Source organism: Mauremys reevesii, linkage group 1, assembly GCF_016161935.1.
Source record: "Mauremys reevesii isolate NIE-2019 linkage group 1, ASM1616193v1, whole genome shotgun sequence".
Lineage (NCBI taxonomy): Eukaryota > Metazoa > Chordata > Testudines > Geoemydidae > Mauremys > Mauremys reevesii.
The window spans coordinates 222,961,391-222,982,640 of record NC_052623.1 but is presented as its reverse complement, the minus strand read 5'-3'; the positions used below and the strand labels follow the sequence as shown (position 1 = coordinate 222,982,640).

Here is a 21,250-nt window from a genome sequence, read left to right as displayed (position 1 = left end):
TAGAAAGAGTGACCCATAGCATTCCACAAACTCCTGGGGTCATATTTAATCTGTCCAATAGAGTTCTACCAACTCCTGGGTTATATTTAAAATGTCCATAGCATCTGCGAATTCCTGAGGTTTTATTTCATTTCATATTAATCAGAGCTCACTATCCTCACTCACCCACCTCCCTTACTGTGGGTGTACACCCATCATATTTAATTACTGATCACTAATATGATTAACCCTGATGACAACAAGGGTGGGCAATCTCAGTCACCCTGGCTATTCAGTGGGGGTGTGGTTAAAACCCATTCAGTTCAACACTGTGGGTCTGTTGAACTCAAACACATGTCTGAACCATCCCTGGGTGTTTTTTTTAATTGTAAACACATTTTTAGGGTCCACCCCCCAAGATTCTATAAGATATATTTCAGCTTTTTGCTGTAAATGGGTCTCTTTTACACAAAGACACAAGAGCGAGGTTCTCACAAACTATTTTTTTTTAATTTAAAAGACATACAGCTCCTTGAAAACACACCAAGATGCTCCATTAAAACTATTAGTTCACTTAAGGGCCACAGAGACCTTCTAACAGAAACACAGATCATCACAAAGCCCTTTCAATAGTTTTTTTGTTGTTTATTATTATTTACAGCCACCAAATTTTATATGGCATGTTTGTCCCCTCACCATTCCCTAACTTAATCCTTTTAGATTTCTTACAAATCGTCTTTTTCTTAAGCAGGGTTCTGTAACTTTTTGTGCAGACCAGATGGTCAATATAACGCTGTAAGCAGCATCTTCCGGTTTGTGTGTTTTCTTTAAAATCGGTCAGGGTCTCCACTGAATTACACAGCATTTATCAAGGTCGCCCCTTGCGCTAAATGTTCTTGAGTTAAGCACAGACATTGCATAGCATCACCTCTAGCAATAACAGTGTTTAATAAGTTTTCCAAACACAGCTCAGCACACAGGCCCCAGAGCTTGTAGTTTATATCCATTAAGTCCAAGTCACACAGTCATGGTGCCACTGGCCTGGCGCATCTATGACACAGCCCTCACAATCTTTGAAAAGCTTTTCCCTAGGACAGTGTTTAGGGACAGCATAAACAGCAATGTATTCAATAGTCCGCATGACTTTTTTACACTCACGATGTGGCACTCGCTCAGTTAGTTCCATGCCAAGTTTCCTCCTAAACTCCTCACAGCCGTCATCCTCGGAGTCCTCTTCAACAATTTGTATCAGTGTTGAGCAAAAACAAGGCGGGTCCAGTTTGTCTTCATTGCTTGATGCAACACTGTCCAGGGCCTCCGAGTCCTTTAGAAAGGCACCATTGAGCTGTCGAGAGATTTTCAGAAAAGAAAAAAGTGTAAATTCCCACAGCCTGATTTTAGATTTACACAACCATGGTTCCTAATCCCATCACACACACACACACACATCTTCTAAATCGTTACTTCTAAATCATTCATTTACCTGAGCGATGTCTTTTCTGTTCACCTTGTCCATCGGTGACTCCCCCGCGCCGCATTCTCCTTCCTCCTCTAGGGGTGTGGACGATGAGAGACTGGAACACTCATTGGGGTTTCAGGATCAGGTTCCAATGTATCCATCAATGACTGGCCAAAGGGCTCCCCTCAGCCGCTCTGTCCTCCTTCTTTGAACTGTGGATCCAATCCCTGGCTCTGCGCTGCTCCCTCTCCAGGCTCTTCCTGAGGTCCTTCCTAAACTAGGTCCTTAGAAAATGGATCCTGGACATTCACTAACCCAGAGATTCCCAAACTTTTGCTGTCCTGCTCCACCATCCTTCAGAGACCCATTCCCCCCCACACACCTCCCTCCCTCCAAGAAGAAACAGCAACTTCATGGATGTCTGGGTCCTGGATCCCACATTGGCCAGGACACCTTAATGCTCCCAGCCCATGAGCACTCCCTGCCTGGGCCACGCCCCAGGTGGGCAGCCTGAGTAGGACAAAAACAGCCCATCTGCTCCCCTTCCTGTTGCATTACCCATGGAACTCCCTCCCCCAAATCACCCACAGGCCATAGACATTTCCAGACCCAGTGTAACCCCAGCACACACACTCAACAGGCTGCGCAGGCAGAGAGGAACCATCTCCCAAGGGGTGCACATGCACCAGCCCCCACAGAGGCAAGCAAATTGGAATGGCCCCCCCAACCTCACACAGGAAGCAGCCACGTCCCACTGCTCCCTGACGCTCCCTCCTCATCGCTCCTCCAGCCCAACAGCAGTGTTAGGGGCTGAGGTGTAGGTGATCTGGCCTAGTGGTCACTGCTGGGCTGAGGTCCACAAATCAGGGACTTCCTGGGGTTCCCTCCAGGGATAAATAAGGCACTTGGCCAACAAGAGGACCTCAGGGTACTGTCATTCTGGGTCTCTTGGGCGGTACTTCCTGCGGCACCTACTGTCCACAGTGCTCCCTGGCTGTGGCTCCACAGGGCCTCCCAGTGGCACTGTGGGAACATCAGCTGTCCCAGGCTCTGCAGACCTGGGTTCTAGTTAACAGAGTCTTACATCACCCCCCCCCTCTTCAGGGGCACCCTTCCTCTGGGTGGGAGCTGGGTCTGGTATATCTGGGTGGTCTTGATGAAACCCTTTTACTAGGTCAGGGGCATGCACATTGGCAGTGGGTTCCTAGGAGCATTTTTCAGCACCGTAGCCCTCCCAATCTATTAGGTAGTACAGTCACCCCCTATGCAGTTTAGAGCTGAGGATAGCATGGACTATGTATATTCCTCATGCCTTTGGAGCTAGACCTGCAGGAGCGGCTGTTGAGACTGATTGGCAAAAGGGAGCCTCTCTGTAAGTCTTCAGGAGGGATACATGGAAAATGGGATGTAAGTTAAGTGACTGAGGGAGCTGCAATTCGAAGGTGATGTGGTTGATTTGCTGACAAATCTGGAAGGGTCTAAGGAACTGGTGGTCTAGCTTGCAGTTTGGCTTGTTCATATGGAGGTGTTTTGCTGCAATCCAGACCTTTCCACCCACACTGAGAGCTGGGCCTTCCTGGTGTCAACAATCTGCATACGGCTTGTAGTCCCTTTTCACGACTTGGAGATGGCCCTTCAGCTCCTCCTGGATATGGCGAATTTGTTGATTCCAGTTGGCAATTGCTGGGTTTGGGGAGGTTGCTGTCAAGTCCAGGTGGAAGCTAGGGTGGAACCTGTCATTTGAAAATAATTGACTGTGCCCTTGGAGGTATGTTCAGCTTGTTGTATGAATTCTATGCTTAATGAAGGAGGCAGAGCCAGTTATCTTGATGGTAGTTAACAAAGCACCGTAGCTTTTGCTCTAATACTTGGTTCACTGGCTCTGTCTGCCCATGTGCCTGGGGATGGTACATGGAGGAGTTAAAAGCTTGAACTTCCTTTAGCTTGAGAGCTTCATGCCAAAAGTGTGAACAAACTGTGGGGCTCAGTCCAATGTGATACGCTCTGGAAGTCCATCAAGACAGATCACATGAACCATTAGGAGTCAAACTGTTGTTTCAGCAGAGGACAGGCTGCTACTGGGGATGAAGTAGACCAACTGACCAAAATGGCACACAATAATCAAGACAACTGCGTGGTTATGAGAGTCAGGGAGTTCCATGGTGATGTCCAAGGTGCTGGAGGTCCAGGGTCTAGGTCAGTGATCTTCAACCTTTTTACGCATAAAAACACTTTTTCAATGTAAGTGCAACCCAGGAGCTACCCCTTCCCCTCCCCGAGGCCTTGCCCCTTTCCTGAAGCCCCAATCCGCTCACTCCACCCCACCCACTCTCTCTGTCGCTCACTTTCCCTCATGCTAACTCACTTTCACCAGACTGGGGCAGGGGGTTGAGGTTCAGGAGTGGGTACCGTCTCTGGGCTGGGGCCGAGGCGTTTGGAGTGTGGGAGAGGGCTTCGGGCTGATCCTGGGGCAGGGGGCTGGAGTTCAGAAAGGTGTGAGGGGTGCAAGCTCTGCAAGGGAGTTTGGGTTCAGGAACCTGGGACCAGAAGGTTTGGGCTAGGTGCATGCAGGAACAGCCTTTGGCAGTATTCAGAGAGGAAGCTGATCCTCTTTTCCCACCAGGAGATGCCAGGCTTATGCTGCTCCAGTCAGGAGATGCTGAGAATTAGGAGGAAGTGTGGAGAATGGATCACATTGAACTATAGCACTTCCCAATGGCCCTGAATTAAGGTCTCCAGCCGTGTTGTTCCTGCATCACTGACCCTGAAGACAGGAGGGGCCCATCTGTTGTTTCTACTAGAAATGAGGAAGGTTTTAAACATAGGGGGATTTGTAGCGCTTGAGCAACTTTAGCATCTGTGACGTTATCAGTAGCCTCGAAATTGATCAGAGGCCACTGGGAGGCAAGCGGCTTAGCCCCATACTCGGTATGTAACTATTCGTACTTGGAAGTGGGGGGAGGACCTGCATGTCCCGGATCGAGTTTCTCTTGAGGGCTGTGGGATTGTTCCAGAGCACAGTGACCTGGTGCTACTCAGACCAGCCCCCACCATGCTGCCTAGTCTCACTTATTTCTTGATTCCTTGTGGGTTGAGGTCTGCAACAGGCAAGAGGAGAGGGCACGTCCGGGTGCTGCATCGCTTATTTTGTCATTAACGGTCCTTTTCTGCTAGGGTCAAGAGTCAGTGGCCCAGATCAACCTGAATCATGGCTGGGTTGGGTAACATGTGGGCAAAGCAGTGGCAAGGTGCCCCTCCTCTCCTCCTTTCATTCATGCATAGGCGTCGACACCGTGGGGGTTCTGGAACTAGAGCATCCACGGGCAAAAAAGAGTGGACGCTCAGCACTCACCAGCGGCCCCACTGTTCAGCTCCTCTCCCTCGCCTCAGAGTGTTTCTCACCTGCCGGTGATCAGCTGTTCAGCGGTGTGCAGGAGGTGCTGAGGGGGATGGGGTGGAGTGGGGTCAGGAAGAGGCAGGGCGGGGGTGAGGCCTTGGGAATGGGGTGGAGTGGGGGCGGGCCCTGGGGTTGACCATGGGTCAAGCACCCCCCAAGGAAAACAGAAAGTTGGTGCCTCTGCATTCACGCAGCCTGTTGTAGATGCAGAGAGAGAGTCAATGAATGCATCCAAGAGGGTTGTGATCTCAGTGTGGACTAGCTCATCCTTTACTTCCTTACTAAGTCCACAATGAAGTGATGCAGTTGGGCTGCCTCATTCCACGCATCATCAGCTGTGAGTTGCTTGAACTTGTCAGCATGTGAGACAGCTGCTCCTTGCCCTTGCTGGACCCTCCATAGTACAGCTTCCTCTGAGCAACCGGGATGAGAGTTGTCAAAAATTGCAGAAAAAGGCTTGCAGGAAGGCGTTCCAGTCTGTTAGCACCGAACTCACAGACCCATAGACTTTAAGGGAAGAAGGGACTGTCATGATCATCTAGTCTGACCTACTGCACATTGCAGGCATCAGACTCTCACCCCCACCCCCCCACACACACACCTGTAATGGACCCATAACCTCTGGCTGAGTTACTGAAGTCCTCCAATGATGATTTAAAGATTTCAAGTTACAGAGAATCCACCATTTACGTTGCTTTAAACCAGCAAGTGACCCGTGCCCCATGCCGCAGAGGAAGGCTGTCCTGTTCCAGAAGTGGAGAGGCCCAATCCAGCATTTCTCCAGCAAGCAAACTGGTCACTAACTGCACCCTGGCCTGGATGGTGGGATACATTCCAGGGTGGAGCAGGAATAGGATGTGGCATTGGTTCAGGAACCCCCTGGACTTCTTGTGGGTCCCATCAAAATGTTCAGGCAGTGGTACTGCAGTGCCCTGTTCAGAAGGCAGCCTCCGAACCTGAGCCTGGAGCACGGAATTCTCTTCCTGGCACCCTAGTAGCTGCTCACAGAGTGACTGATTTTCTGCTAGGAGCTGCACCACCTGGGGCCGCAGCAGATGGTTCTTGGTTTGGAGTTGTGTGACCCACTCCTGTAGATTCTGTACCACCTGGGGAGCAGTGGGTGATGGAGACCCAACTCTTCCATATCGCTATTAAAGGGCTCCCACAGAGTGTGGTGTAAGTAGGTCTGGGCAAACTATAAGGGAATGGGGCATAGGCGCTCTGGCCTAGCGGTCACCATTGGGCTGGGGGCCACACATCAGGGACAGTAGTTGGTGAGCAGGGGTCAGAGGAATCGCTAGAACCGGGTTCAATAAGCAAGAGTCGGGATCAAAGTCAGGACAGGCTCAGAGACTGGAGATCAGAGGTAGTACCAGGCTGGAATTAGGAGACAAGAGGCAAGAGTCATGATCAGAGTCAGACCAGGGTCAGAGACCAGAGATCAGAAAGTGAGGTGAGGTTTGGAGTCGCAGCAGGCCCAATGTCTGTGCGGTTGCCTAGACAACTTCCTGGGGTGCATTCCAGGGTTAAATAGGGTGCCTGGCCAATCAGAGGGCCTCAGGCTACTGTCTCTCTGGGTCCCTTGGGCAGTAATTCCTGCAGCACCTACTTTCCATGGTGCTCCCTGGCTGTGGCGCTGCAGGGCCTCTTCATGGCACTGTGGGAACATCACAGGTCCCAGGCTCTGCAGACCTGGGTTCTCTTTCAAGGACCCTTACAATCAGCAGCGGGAGCTGGAGCAGGACACCCAGACAGTGAGAGGCGCTTTCACCAACCAGTCAGGTCCTGGAAGCTGCCTGTTAACCCTGCTGTGGCCCACCCCCCAGGGGGTGGGATCCACAGTTTGAAAACCAATATGCTCTAGCCCATCCATCCTGCCAGCTGTTGGGGTCGGCATTTCCTATTCTGCTTGGCTGTGCTCAGGGGCGGCTCTAGAAATCAGGCTGCCCCAAGCAGCACGGTGCGCTGCGCCGCCCTTCCCCGGTCCCGCGGCGGGTCCCCTCTTCCCGCAGCTCCGGTTGAGCTCCCGCAGGCATGCCTGCGGGAGCTCAACCGGAGCTGCGGGAAGAGGGGACCCGCCACAGTCATGCCTGCGGCAGGTCCACCGGAGCCAAATGCCACCCCCTGGGAAAGGGCCGCCCCACGCGCCTGCTTGGCACGCTGGGGTCTAGAGCCGCCCCTGGCTGTGCTGGACTAAACTCTGCAGAACCTAGAGCAGGCCACGTGGAAAATGAAGGGTTGAATGCCAATCTAGAGTCTCCAAACCATCATGTAGCTTCTGGTGCATAAAGGGTGAGTGGGAAGTGAGTGAGTAGAAGGGCACGAAAATACAAGCACAGGAAATTGTGGGACTGGCATTGGAGGACTATCTCAACATGATGTCAGGGTGGGTGGGTAAGGTCAAGGCTTAAGGAAAACTATGCCCCACGCTCCCATCCACACCATCACAGATTCAATGTGCCCCATGACACATGTTTAAGAGCTTTGAGTGTGGCTGGAGGGGGAGGGGAGATGAGAATAACGCACAGCAAGCCTGCAATATGGAGATAAACATAGTTTTAGGCCTTGCAATGCTGAATGTGGCAATGCTTAAATACTTCTATCAACCTGACCTAAGGGCCGTTGTGGCAGAGCTCTGACCTTGCTCCTGTGGGTCCGGCGCTTCTAGGCGGTTTATGCTAGCCTCAGTGGCTCACTGTGACCCTCCACGTAGCCCTTCTCTCTCTAGGGCCAGCGTTACAGTCTACTGAGCCCTTTTCATCATAGGCTGCAAGGAGGTTGGTGAGAGAACTCCCACAGACTCTGTTCACCCTCCTGTCCTGACAGGGACCTGACTTCCCCTTCCAGGAGCTGTTCCTGGAGTGGTGGGTTGGGGGGAACCCGGGCCCGCCTTCTACTCCGGGTTCCAGCCCAGGGACCCTAATGGTAGCAGTTGTTGGCAGCCAACCTTTCACTGCCAGACTTCCTACATTTCCCTGGGCCACTTCCCCACAGCTCTCCTGCTTTTCCCTTCTTCACCCTTACCTTAGGGCTCCTTTAACGATGGTTTGAGGGTGTCCTCAGTAACCAGCCCTTCAACCGCACTTCCTCTCCTCTGGCTCCCTGGCTTCCCTGCCTGACTGGAGTGAGCCCTTTTTATAGTAACAGCAGGGCCTTAATTAGAGTCAGGTGGTCATATTAACTGAATGGCCTCACCTGACTCTTTACAGGTTAATTAGAGTCAGGTGTTCTCATTAGCCTGGAGCAGCCCCTGCTCTGGTCAGTCAGGGAACAGAAAACTGTTAATCCAGTGGCCAGTATATCTGCCTTCTGCTATTCTGCTGTACCCACCTGGCCTGGTTCTATCACATATCCCTCCCCCTGCTGAACACCAAGGGGTTGGGCAGCTTGGGACACCAGACAGTGTACGCGTGATAAGCCATCGGCATTGCCATGGCGACTCCCTGCTCTGTGACAGGACGGCCCCTAACCCTACCTCGGATGCATCTGTCTGTAAGATAAAGTCCTTGTTGAAATCTGGGGCTATCAATATGGGGTTACTGCAGAGGGCAGTCCGTAAGTCCACGAATGCCCTTTCTGCTGCATCGGACCATCTGACTGGATCAGGACCACGGGCCTTCACTAAGTCCTTTAGGGGACTCGCCCTTGCAGCAAAATGGGGGATGAAACGCCGGTAATACCCCACCACCCCTAGAAATGCTCGGACCTGCTCCTTATGACTCGGCCGAGGCCAATTTTGGATGGCCTCTAACTTATTCAGTTGGGGTTTCACTAGACCTTTTCCTACCACATAGCCAAGATATTTTGCCTCTGTGAACCCTACAGCGCACTTAACAGGGTTCGCCGTAAGGCCAGCTCGCCGGAAGGTATCAAGGACCGCCCCCAATTTTTCCAAGTGGGTCTCCCAGTCTGGGGTATGAATCACCACGTCATCCAAGTAGGCCGCAGTATAACTGGTATGGGAGCGTAATAACTTGTCCATGAGGCGCTGAAAGGTAGCTGGAGCCCCATGTAGTCCAAAAGGAAGGACCGTATTTTGGAAGAGACCCTCTGGTGTAGAAAACACCGTCTTTTCCTTTGCATCTTTGGCTAGGGGAATCTGCCAGTACCCTTTTGTCAAGTCTAAGGTTGTCAAGTACCCGGCATTCCCCAGACGGTCCACTAGTTTGTCTATGCGGGGTATAGGGTAGGCATCAAACTGGGATATCTCATTTAGTCGACGGAAGTCGTTGCAGAACCTTGTGGTGCCATCAGGTTTGGGCACCAACGCTATTGGGCTGGACCACTGACTGTGGGATTCTTCGATGACCCCCATCTCCAGCATTTTCCTGACTTCCGCTTTTATTTCCTCCCTTTTGGCTGCTGGCACCCGGTAGGGCCTAATAATTACTCTGGCCCCAGGGTTTGTGATGATGTGGTGATATGTCCCGGTTGTGCGACCTGGCTTTGTCGAGAATACATCTTGATATTGGGCAATCATCTCAGGCCTGGTCTACATTAGGAGTTTATGTTGAATTTAGCAGCGTTAATTCGACTTAACTGTGCACCCGTCCACACAAGGAAGCTAATTAGTTCGACCTAGAGGACTCTTTAGTTCGAATTCTGTACTCCTCCCCGACGAGGGGAGTAGCGCTAAATTCGACATGGCTATGTCGAATTAGGCTATGTGTGGACGGAAATCGACCTTAGTAGCTCCGGGAGCTATCCCACAGTGCACCACTCTGTTGACGCTCTGGACAGCAGTCCGAGCTCGGATGCTCTGACCAGCCACACAGGAAAGGCCCTGGGAAAATTTGAATTCCTTTTCCTGTCTGGCCAGTTTGAATCTCATTTCCTGTTTGGACATCGGGGCGAGCTCAGCAGCACTGGCAACGATGCAGAGCTCTCCAGCAGAGGTGTCCATGCAATCTCAGAATAGAAAGAGGGCCCCAGCGTGGACTGACCGGGAAGTCTTGGATCTGATCGCTGTGTGGGGCGATGAGTCTGTGCTTTCGGAGCTGCGCTCCAACAAACGGAATGCAAAGACCTACAAGAAGGTCTCCAAAGCCATGGCAGACAGAGGATACAGCCAGGATACAACGCAGTGCCGCGTGAAAATCAAGGACCTGAGACAAGGCTACCAAAAAATCAAAGTGGCCAACGGACGCTCCTGAGCCCAGCCCCAGATATGCCGCTTCTACGAGGCACTGCATGCCATTCTCGGTGGGTCTGCCACCACTGCCCCACCAGTGACCGTGGACTCTGACGATGTGATACTGTCGATGGGCAGTTCCTCGGCGATGTTCGCGGACGGGGAAGATGAGGAAGGGTTTGAGGAGGACGAGGCAGGCGACAGTGCTTACAGCGCTGATTTCCCCGACAGCCAGGATCTCTTCATCACCCTCACGGAGATCCCATACCAACCCTCCCCGGCCATTAACCCGGACCCTGAATCAGGGGAAGGATCAGTCGGTAAGTGCTATAAACATGTAAACATTTATTTTTGAAAGAACAGGAATGTTAACTATGTGAAAAGAAGGTCAATGTATATGGGGATAGAACAGAAATCCTCTTGGGAGATCTCCACGAAGCTCTCCTGGAGGTAATCGAAAAGCCTACGCATGAGGTTCCTGGGGAGAGCTGCCTTATTGGGTGCTCCGTGATAGCACACTTTTCCGCGCCAGGCTATCATCAGGTACTCTAGGAGCATTGCCTCCACAAGCATGGCAGCATAGGCCCCTGGTTTGTGCTGGCTTTCACGCAGCATGCGCTCTCTATCTGCCTCAGTGACCCTCCTCAGGGTGATCTCGCTCGGCGACTCCTGCATTTAATTAGGGGAATTAGTGTAATGTTAGTATTGGGAATGCTTCACTTTTCCTTTGCATAACAATAAGCGGCAGTTTACAGCCACGTGGTGGAGGCTGCAGAGGGGCAGCATACAGGGATCTTTCCCGGGGACAGCCGCGAGGGGGTGGAACAGGGGCAGAGTTTATGCTTTCCTGATTGCCTGCAGCAGGAGGGCACAGCTATACATTAAGTTTTAAGCAGCCTAAAGTCTACAGCTTACCATGCCTGGCTGCTCCACGGATTCTGCTGTCCTGAACCGCTTGTCTGATCTCCAGTGCAAGACCCCAGGCAATGAAAGCGAAGGCAGAAAATTTGAACTTGTCCTGAGTGCGCATGAGATAGGTGCTGTGCATGGTCTTGTTCACAGAGACAGACTAGACTGTGTTCATTGTTCGCAAAAATGTATCTTTGCAAGGAATTCACTCCCTTTTTCCCATCACACAGCTGCGACTGTCTCCCGACCTGCCCTAGCATCCCCCTCACAGAGGCTGGTAAAGATTAGGCGGCGAAAGAAAAAGACATGGGACGAGATGTTCGCTGAACTTATGGGCTGCTCCCGAGCCGAGGCGGCCCAGCAGAGCCAGTGGAGGGAGAACCTCTCTCAGTACCAGCGCTCACACAGTGAACAGGAGGAGAGGTGGCGTGAGGAAGACAAGCAGGTGACTCAAACGCTGCTTGGACTAATGAGGGAGCAAACGGACACGCTCCGGCACCTTGTGGATGTTCTGCAGGACCGCAGGCAGGAGGACAGAGTCCCCCTGCAGTGTATCTGCAACCGCCCTCCCCCGCCACAAAGTCCCATACCACCCTCACCCAAAATAACAAGAAGGAGGGGTGCCAGGGGCCGTGAAAACTGTCACTCCACCCCAGCAGAGTGCTCAATTACCCAAAAGCTCTCATTCCATAAATTTTGAGAAGTACTTCCCTTCCTGACTCACCCAAGCCACAATCCCAGTTTCATCCCCTAACTGTTTAGTTGATTATTAAAAATACTTTGCTGTTAATTACTGTTTCCGTCATGTTTTTGTACAGAAGACTGTGTTTGAAGGGGGGGAAGGGGGTTGGTAATTGCATAGGACAGTCACCTTTACCAGGGTACAGACACGGGGGCAGGATCAGCAGCAGGTCACACACACAGTGCAGTCAGTAGGTACCCTGGTCGGTATGGGAGGTGGTTTCCATGTTCTGTGTGGGTGGGGGGTACGTGACTTTGTAGCGGGGGAGGGCGGCGGTCCTTGTCCTGGATCACAGAGCCACGCAGCAGGGGAATCTGTAACTGTCCCCCCCCGCCACAAGGTCACATAGCCCCCACACACAGAGTCCCAAAAAAGGAGGGATGGCAGGCTCCGTTGAAACTACCAGTCCGGCACTGCGGACTGCTCTAGGAGCAGGAGCCTGTCATTCCTCGAGTTTAGAAGTGATCTTTACATCACTACACACCCTACCCAGCACAGTCTGCGTCCCAGTTTCAACCCTTTAACGCAAAGTCATTAATAAAGAAAACGTAGTTAAGTAACAATGAAACATGGATTTTATTATTACACGTGTGTTGGAAGGGGGAAAAGGGGTGAACGGGGTATGTAACTGCAGAGGATAGTCAACAGTAACTGGGTAAAGAAACAGGGGCAGGTTCAGCTTCTCTGTAAAGAAACTGAATAGTCACAGGTCATGCTGCTCGCTGAGGAACCTAGCTTTCAAAGCCTCCCAGATGAACAGTGCTTCCCGCTGGGCTCTTCTAATCGCACGGCTGTCTGGCTGAGCGTAATCAGCAGCCAGGCGATTTGCCTCAACCTCCCATCCCGCCATAAAGGTCTCCCCCTTGCTCTCACAGAGATTGCGGAGCACACAGCAAGCTGCAATAAGAATGGGGATATTGGTTTCGCTGAGATCCGAGCGAGTCAGTAAGCTCCTCCATCTCCCCTTGAGATGTCCGAAAGCACACTCCACCACCATTCTGCACTTGCTCAGCCGGTAGTTGAAGAGTTCCTTGTCACTGTCCAAGGCGCCTGTATAGGGCTTCATGAGGCAGGGCATTAGCGGGTAGGCTGGGTCCCTGAGGATCACTCTAGGCATCTGCACATCCCCAACAGTTATTTTGTGGTCCGGGAAGAAAGTACCTTCCTGCAGGCGTCTAAACAGACCAGAGTTCCTAAAAACACGCGCGTCATGAACCTTGCCCGGCCATCCGACGTTGATGTTGGTAAAACGTCCCCTATGGTCCACCAGTGTTTGCAGCACCATTGAAAAGTAGCCCTTTCGGTTAATATACTGGCTGGCCTGGTGGTCCGGTCCCAGGTAGGGATGTGAGTTCCATCTATAGCCCCACCGCAGTTTGGGAATCCCATCGCAGCGAAGCCATCTATGACGACCTGGACGTTTCCCAGGGTCACTACCTTTGAGAGCAGTAGCTCAACGATTGCGTGGGCTACTTGCATCACAGCAACCCCCACGGTAGATTTGCCCACGCCAAAGTGGTTCGCTACTGACCGGTAGCTGTCTGGAGTTGCAAGTTTCCAGAGGGCTATGGTCACTCGCTTCTGCACATTCAGGGCTGCTAGCATCCGGGTGTCCTTGCGCTTCAGGGCAGGGGACAACAAGTCACACAGTTCAAGGAAAGTGCCCTTACGCATGCGAAAGTTTCGCAGCCACCGTGATTCATCCCAGACCTGCAGCACTATGCGGTCCCACCAGTCCGTGCTTGTTTCCCAGGCCCAGAATCGCCGTTCCACAGCATGAACATGACCCATTGCCACCATGATCGCCACGGCACGGGATCCTGTGCTTTCTGAGAGGTCTGTGCCACTCTGAGACTTCATGTCCTCATCGTCCTGCCGGAGCCTCCTCACCCGATTTCTCAGCATCTGACTGTGGAAGAGGTGGACGATAAGGTGTGAGGAGTTGACAACGGCCACAAGTTCAGCGATGATCGCAGCGGGCTCCATTCTTGCAGTGCTGTGGTGTCCGCGCTGTCACTGACCAGAAAAGTGCGCGAACAGATTTCCCGCCGGTGCTTTCAGGGAGGGAGGGCGGGAGTGACGGTTGAATGATGACAGTTACCCAAAACCACCCTCGACACATTTTTTCCCCCAGCAGGCATTGGGGGCTCTACCCAGCATTCCAATGGGCAGCGGGGACTGCGGGAACTGTGGGATAGCTGCCCACAGTGCACCGTTTCCAAAGTCGACGCTTGCCCCGCTTGGCTCTATGACATTGGGGCACTGGGCAGCTATGTGCCCCAACTCCCCGCACCCATAACACCTATAATTGCTTCTAGTCATTCCCCTATCACGTGGGTTAGGAGATTTAGTCCCAGGGTTCCCCCCACTCAGCCCTTCCCCTTCCTTCTGGGTTCCTCACCGGTTTTTGACCTCCCTCTTCTTCCACCTAGGACTTCCTGGAGGATTGGCTGCCCGAACCTCCATGGTCAGGGTCAAATGTTTGTTTCGTGAGGGGCCTTCCTTGGGTAGTTGGGTTAATTCCCTGGCTGTTTTCCGTCTTTCCACCAATGTGATCATTTCGTCATAGGTGGACGGATCGTTCTGGCAGACCCATTTGCGGAGATCTGGCGGCAGCCCCCGCATGTAATGGTCCATGACCAAAGTCTCTAATATCTCCTCCGGGCTGCATGCCTCAGGCCGTAACCACTTCCGAGCAAGGTGTATGAGGTCAAAAAGTTGGCACCTTGGAGGTTTGTTCTCCCTGTATTTCCACTCCTGGAACCTCTGGGCCCGTACTGCTGCTGTCACCCCAGATCATGCTAGGATCTCTGCCCTCAGCCGGTAATAGTCAGCGGCATCCTGAGTGGGCAGATCAAAGTAGGCCTTCTGGTCCTCTCCGCACAAGAAAGGGGCGAGAATGCAGGCCCACTGCTCCAGGGGCCACGCCTCACGCTGTGCAGTCCTTTCAAATGAGAGGAGATACGCCTCTATGTCATCGTCTGCCGTCATCTTTGGCAGACAACCGGTGGCCCTCAGGGTTCGTGTCCCATTGGACCCCTGGGCCTGGGTGGTGAGGATCTTCAGCTGGTCCACAACCTCGCACAGGAGGGCTCGATCTTGGGTCGCCTGGCTCATTAATAATTGGTTGGTTTCCTGCTGTAACCTCATGGACTCCTGCTGTGCCATCGCCTGAGCCCGTGTTGCCTCCTGCTGGGCCGCTGTGGCTTGCACCAGTGCTCTCACCGCCTCCTCCATGGTGGTACAAATAACAACAAAAAAAAAACCCACAACCAAAAACCCCAGTGCACCCTTTTTTGTTGTTTTTTGGTTGTTTTTTTGTTGTTTGTTTTGTTTTTTTGTTTTTTAGTAAACACTTCTTTGTTCTGCCACGCTGTGAACAATCCCAATCCCACTGCTAACACCAGTTGTGGCAGAGCTCTGACCTTGCTCCTGTGGGTCTTGCGCTTCTAGGCGGTTTATGCTAGCCTCAGTGGCTCACTGTGACCCTCGACATAGCCCTTCTCTCTCTAGGGCCAGGGTTACAGTCTACTGAGCCCTTTTCATCATAGGCTGCAAGGAGGTTGGTGAGAGAACTCCCACAGTCTCTGTTCAGCCTCCTGTCCTGACAGGGACCTGACTTCCCCTTCCAGGAGCTGTTCCTGGAGTGGTGGGTTGGGGGAAACCCGGGCCCACCCTCTACTCCGGGTTCCAGCCCAGGGACCCTAATGGTAGCAGTTGTTGGCAGCCAACCTTTCACTGCCAGACTTCCTACATTTTCCTGGGCCACTTCCCCACAGCTCTCCTGCTTCTCCCTTCTTCACCCTTACCTTAGGGCTCCTTTAACGATGGTTTGAGGGTGTCTTCAATAACCAGCCCTTCAGCCGCACTTCCTCTCCTCTGGCTCCCTGGCTCCCCTGCCTGACTGGAGTGAGCCCTTTTTATAGTAATAGCAGGGCCTTAATTAGAGTCAGGTGGTCACATTAACTGAATGGCCTCACCTGACTCTTTACAGGTTAATTAGAGTCAGGTGTTCTCATTAGCCTGGAGCAGCCCCTGCTCTGGTCAGTCAGGGAACAGAAAACTGTTAATCCAGTGGCCAGTATATCTGCCTTCTGCTATTCTGCTGTACCCACCTGGCCTGGGTCTATCACAGCCAGTCATTCTCCCTTTTTGGTTTACAACTGTTCACTTGCTGTTCTGAACCAGGTGTATTGATAGGGCATCAGTCTAACTATTTACTTAATCTAAGTTGCTTCACCAAGCTGGGTATGCAATAGATCATTAGTTATCAAACCAAAACTATGGTGAGTTTTGGCTTTCGTATCATTTACTCCCCTATACAGGTACATAAACATGTCTTAGGTATTCTCAGCCCAAGGAATGTTTGTAAACTGTTCACATTGACTACTAGCTGTTTTCTATCTGTGGTGTGTGATTGGTGCCAAAATGTTGTGTCTGCTCCTCAATTGGATGAGTGAAACTTCTAGAAGAAGAAGAACACAGGCTGCACTGTGATTAATAAGGACCTAATAATGCATTTCTGAGACAAATTCATGAAACTTCTGAGATTGGAAAGTAATTGGAAGAGTCCCACGCAGTCATCTGAATAGGGGGCCTGACCTCATGAACAGCAGCAAACAGAGTTGTAGCTGTTTGTCTGAGATTATTTGTAAATCTTTTTTCCTTATTCAGCCAGTTCTACTATGAAGTCTCCAGTTTGAAGAAATTAAGGTTGTAGGAGGTCACCAGGTCTAGTGAATGAAATTTAATCAAGGAATTGCTGAAACTATGAATTCACTACAAAAGCTGACCATTGATAGCCACACCCAACCGTATGGGGGGATCATAGAATCATTAAATATCGAGGTTAGAAGGGACCTCAGGAGGTCATCTAGTCCAACCCCCTGCTCAAAGCAGGACCAATCCCCAATTACATCATCCTAGCCAGGGCTTTGTCAAGCCTGACCTTAAAAACCTCTAAGGAAGGGGATTCCCCCCCGACCCCCAGGTAACCCATTCCAGTGCTTCACCACCCTCCTAGTGAAAAAGTTTTTTCCTAATATCCAACCTAAACCTCCCCCACTGCAACTTGAGACCATTACTCCTTGTTCTGTCATCTGCTACCACTGAGAACAGTTTAGATGCATCCTCTTTGGAACCCCCTTTCAGGTAGTTGAAAGCAGCTATCAAATCCCCCCTCATTCTTCTCTTCTGCAGACTAAACAATCCCAGTTCCCTCAGCCTCTCCTCATAAGTCATGTGCTCCAGCTCCCTAATTATTTCTGTTGCCCTCTGCTGGACTCTTTCCAATTTTTCCACATCCTTCTTGTAGTGTGGGGCCCAAAACTGGACACAGTACTCCAGATTAGGCATCACCAATGTCGAATAGAGGGGTATGATCACGTCCCTCGATCTGCTGGCAATGCCCCTACTTATACAGCCCAAAATACCATTAGCCTGCTTGGAAACAAGGGCACACTGTTGACTCATATCCAGCTTTTTGTCCACTGTAATCCCTAGGTCCTTTTTTGCAGAACTGCTGCCTAGCCATTCAGTCCCAAGTCTGTAGCAATGCATGATATTCTTCCATCTTAAGTGCAGGACTCTGCACTTGTCCTTGTTGAACCTCATCAGATTTCTTTTGGCCCAACCCTCTAATTTGTCTAGGTCCCTCTATATCCTATCCCTATCCTCCAGCGTATCTACCACTCCTCCCAGTTTAGTGTCATCTGCAAACTCGCTGAGGGTGCAGTCCACACCATCCTCCAGATAATTAAGATGGCTGTCATTTTGTGTGTTCATAGCAACCCCTGCACTGCAGACTATGGTCAATGTTGCCTGAGCATTTCCATATGTGAAAGGGTCCCTTTTCAGCTCCTTACAGCTTTTTATCTGTCAGGCTGAATTCTTCTACATCTGGTCTCTACTTAAGATGATTTAAATTTGTTTTTAGTGAAAACAGATGAACCATTTGTTAGCACAGAAAGAAATAATACACTTGTACCATTATTAAAAAAAATAAAACAAACCAACTAACTAACAAACAAAAAACAACCCCAAAACCACCTTATCTTGAACACCAATAGCCTTTCTTGGGTTTGGTGCAGACATTAGATATTTAGCACATGTTGGTTGCAGATGTGCTCTTAGATGGCACAGAGAAAATCTGTCTGGATTTGGTGTAGTTCTCAGAATTTATGAAATAAATGTGACAGATACTGCAACTCCAGATATGCCAGTATCTTTGGGGGCTATATTGTATTTGATATTTAAAGTATGAAAACCTGCAAAAGCCATTGCACTGAGATAGGCCAGAGAGCCTGAACTGTAGAATATGCATAGCCCTATAAAATGAGGCATTATATTTATTATGATTTATACTAGTGTAGTGTTCAGAAGGCCAGGGTCTCCCGGGGGCTGGGAGGGCAAGTGGGGCAATTTGCCCAAGGACCTGGATCCTGCAGGGGCTCCACAAGAATATAGTATTCTATAGGATTTTTTTTATGGAAGGGTCCCTGAATCCTCTGGGCGGCCCTACAGAAGGCCCCTAATGTGAGCTGGGTGAAACCTTATCATGGGTTGAGTTAAAATCCCAGGGAGGTTGAGAAGTATGAAGTCACCTTTCAGTTAACATAACAGTAAGCATAACCCCCCATCTAAGACAAAGTGTATTACTAGCCCCTTTCCCATCTTGTGAATAAAAGTCCTCATTCAGATGTGTGCATCGGTGCTATAACTAGGATGCTGGGACCGCTGCTGCACCCCCTGGCTTGAAGTGGTTTGCATCATACCGGGTTTACAGTTTGGTTGTATGACTCACAGCTCCCCCTCCCCCCATACAAATTGTTCCAGCACCCCTGTATGTGTGGCACCAGCTTGATGGCAAAGTGTAAACACATCAGGATGCAGAGCCAGGTATCACTGGGCCAACCTGCGGTTTGTGTCTCTCATTGCATGTGGCCATTTTAAAGGGGTGTGGTCTAAGATGAGATCAAAATACGTAGTACAAGTAAATAGTATCTAAGGGCCTTGACAGCCCACTTTATCTCGAGGCATTCTCTCTCAATGACTGTGTATGTTTTTTCTTGGGGCAGCAACTTCTTTCTCAAGTGCAAAATGGGGTTGTCTCTGTCCAATTCCAGTGAAGTGCAGCTCCCAGGCCCCATTCCAATGCACCCATTTGTAAGATGAACTCTTTACCAAAGTCTGGACTGTGAAGTACCAGGGCACTGCAGAGAATTTGCTTTATTTCACCATATGCAGCTGCACACACACAGGTTCAGGGCATCTGTTGTTTATTAGGTTGTCATGGTTTTTGTTCCTATGGCAACTGAGTTAGATTATTAGGGGATAGCCCGGCCAGCTTCAGCCGGCTGGGTGAGCTCTGTGTCTGTAAATAAAATGGCAGTTTTGTTAGCTGTCTGGCCTCAAGTGATTTCTTCCTAAATCGGCTGCCCCCAAGGATATAACAAGTGGCGATGATGGATGGGATTCCGATGCTGCTCCAGTAACAGAAGGAAGTAGAAGTCAAGGTAAAGAACAAACAAACAAAAAAAACCTGCTTGTTTGCACTGACTGTGAAAGTGAAACTAAAAATCATGGCTACTCTGACCAGGCCAGTGGAACCTTTTGATGAGAATATAGAGCAGTGGCATGTGTATACTGAGCGTTTTGGGCTTTTTGTTATTGCAAATGACATTACAGAAGCGAAGAAGGTGCCAATATTCTTAAGTGTTGTAGGGGCTAAAAACTACTCCCTGCTATGCAGCTTACTACACCCTGTTAAGCCTGAGACTAAATCTTACAGTGACATTGTGGAAATCCTGGGGTCCCATTTTTCCCTAAAACCACTGGTAATTGCTGAAAGATATAGGTTCCACAAAAGAGACCAAAAGGAAGATGAAACAGTTGTACAATTTGTAGCCATTTTAAAAAAGCTGGCAGAACACTGTGAATTTAAAGAGATGTTAAATGATGCTCTGCGTGACAGGTTAGTGTGTGACCTCTACAGTGAAGCTATACGGAAGCGCCTACTGACAGAGGCTCAGCTTACATTACAGAAGGCTTTTGATATTGCTGTCTCCATGGAACTGGCTACAGGGGTGGCACAATACATCGGTGCATCCCTAGGGTGCAAAAAGTGTCACAAGAACCAACCCACAAACTTGTGCAGAGTCAAGATTGTTACTGCTGTGGTAAGCCGGGTGACCAGGCATCAGAATGCTGGTGTAAGGACCTGGTGTGTTGACACTGTGGCAAAAAGGGACACATTGAGTGTGCCTGTAAACAAAAGAAAAAGAGGCTTGTGGACTGGCCAACAAAAAGAGGAACCGTGCATACCCTAGAGCAGACCCAGGATGATCAAGGTGACACCTCATCGCAAGAGGAAGTGCCACTGCATGTTTTGTCTTTGGCAGTGGGCTTACATGAATACTGGGTAACCCCATTGTTGGATGGCAAACCTATACACATGGAACTGGACATAGGTGCAGCCTTCTCGCTGGTCTCCGAGACTGTGTCTAAAGAAAAGCTACAGCATCTTCCGCTTAAGGCAACAAAAACTGTTCTGAAGACGTATACGGGAGAAGCTGTGCCCTTGTTGGGCACTATTGATGTTAAGGTGGAGCTCAATGGACAGGCTGCTAAATTGCCACTGTTTGTGGTGAGAGGTAACTACCCAGCCTTAATGGGTAGGTCTTGGCTTGGGAAGATTCAACTGAACTGGGCAGAAGTGCACCGGATGACTAAAGAAGAAACCAGTCTAACCCCTATACTAAGGAAACATGCTGCTGTTTTTGGAGATGATTTGTGAGGTATGAAGGGACTCACCGTGACATTGAACATTAAACCTGACAGTCCACCAAAATATCTGAAAGCCCGAACTGTGCCATATGCCATCAGGCCAAAAGTTGAAGCAGACCTGGAGCACCTGGTCACCAATGGAGTCCTAATACCAGTTATCCATAGCTCATGGTCCACTCCTATTGTTCCAATAGTGAATAAAGATGGCTCTCTCTGGATTTGCGGTGATTTTAAAGTCACTGTCAACCCAGTGTTGTGTGCAGAGCAATACCCGTTTCCCTGCATTGATGACCTCTATGGGCTCTTGGGGCTAAAGCCCCAGGAATATTCATAATCAGGGGCTCTGCTCCATCAATATTGGGAGCTAGGTTCCCCCCCCCGCCCCGAAGCTTCCCTGCCTGAATGTAAAGAGAGCGCACAGCGAGTGTCTCTATCCCTTGCTTTTGCTGCTGTAGCCTAAGGCTACAGCTGCAGCATTAGCATAAGAACAATGCTAACTAACTGCTGCTGTAGAGGGGGAGGGGAGTGGAGGGGGCCTCTTCTCCCCTCCCCTGCCCCTATCTGGAGGAGACGCGAACGGGACTTCCGCCAGGAGAGGGACATCACTCACCTTAGCAGCTGCTGGGGCTTCCATGAGTGTTTGACCCTATGATTCTTTTTATTATGTTTGAGTGTTTAACCCTATGATTCCCCCCCAGCCCCAGCCCCAGCTCCAGCCCCCACTCCTACCCCCAGTGAGGCGCAGCAGGCTGCACAGGGGAGGCAGGAAGCCACATGTGAAGGCAATGCCCCCTCCCCCAGCACCCACCAACCCACCCGCCACAGGAGGGATGGGAGAGGGAGGCTTCC

The 21,250-nt window shown here is 50.6% G+C and overlaps 1 protein-coding gene across 1 annotated transcript in view; it reads right to left on the bottom strand.

Annotated features, from left to right (window-relative positions):
* Nucleotides 1-14,254, bottom strand: part of LOC120371630 (antigen WC1.1-like) — a 198,082-nt gene extending 183,828 nt beyond the window's left edge. Inside the window, exons 1-6 of the mRNA XM_039487611.1 lie at nt 14,019-14,254; nt 8,311-8,479; nt 5,118-5,248; nt 3,804-3,916; nt 1,463-1,530; nt 1,138-1,324 (exon numbers count right to left, since the gene is read on the bottom strand). Of these exons, the coding sequence (XP_039343545.1) occupies nt 1,138-1,324; nt 1,463-1,530; nt 3,804-3,916; nt 5,118-5,248; nt 8,311-8,479; nt 14,019-14,254 (904 nt within the window). The remainder of the gene's footprint in view (nt 1-1,137; nt 1,325-1,462; nt 1,531-3,803; nt 3,917-5,117; nt 5,249-8,310; nt 8,480-14,018) is intronic.
* Nucleotides 14,255-21,250: the final 6,996 nt, after the last annotated feature.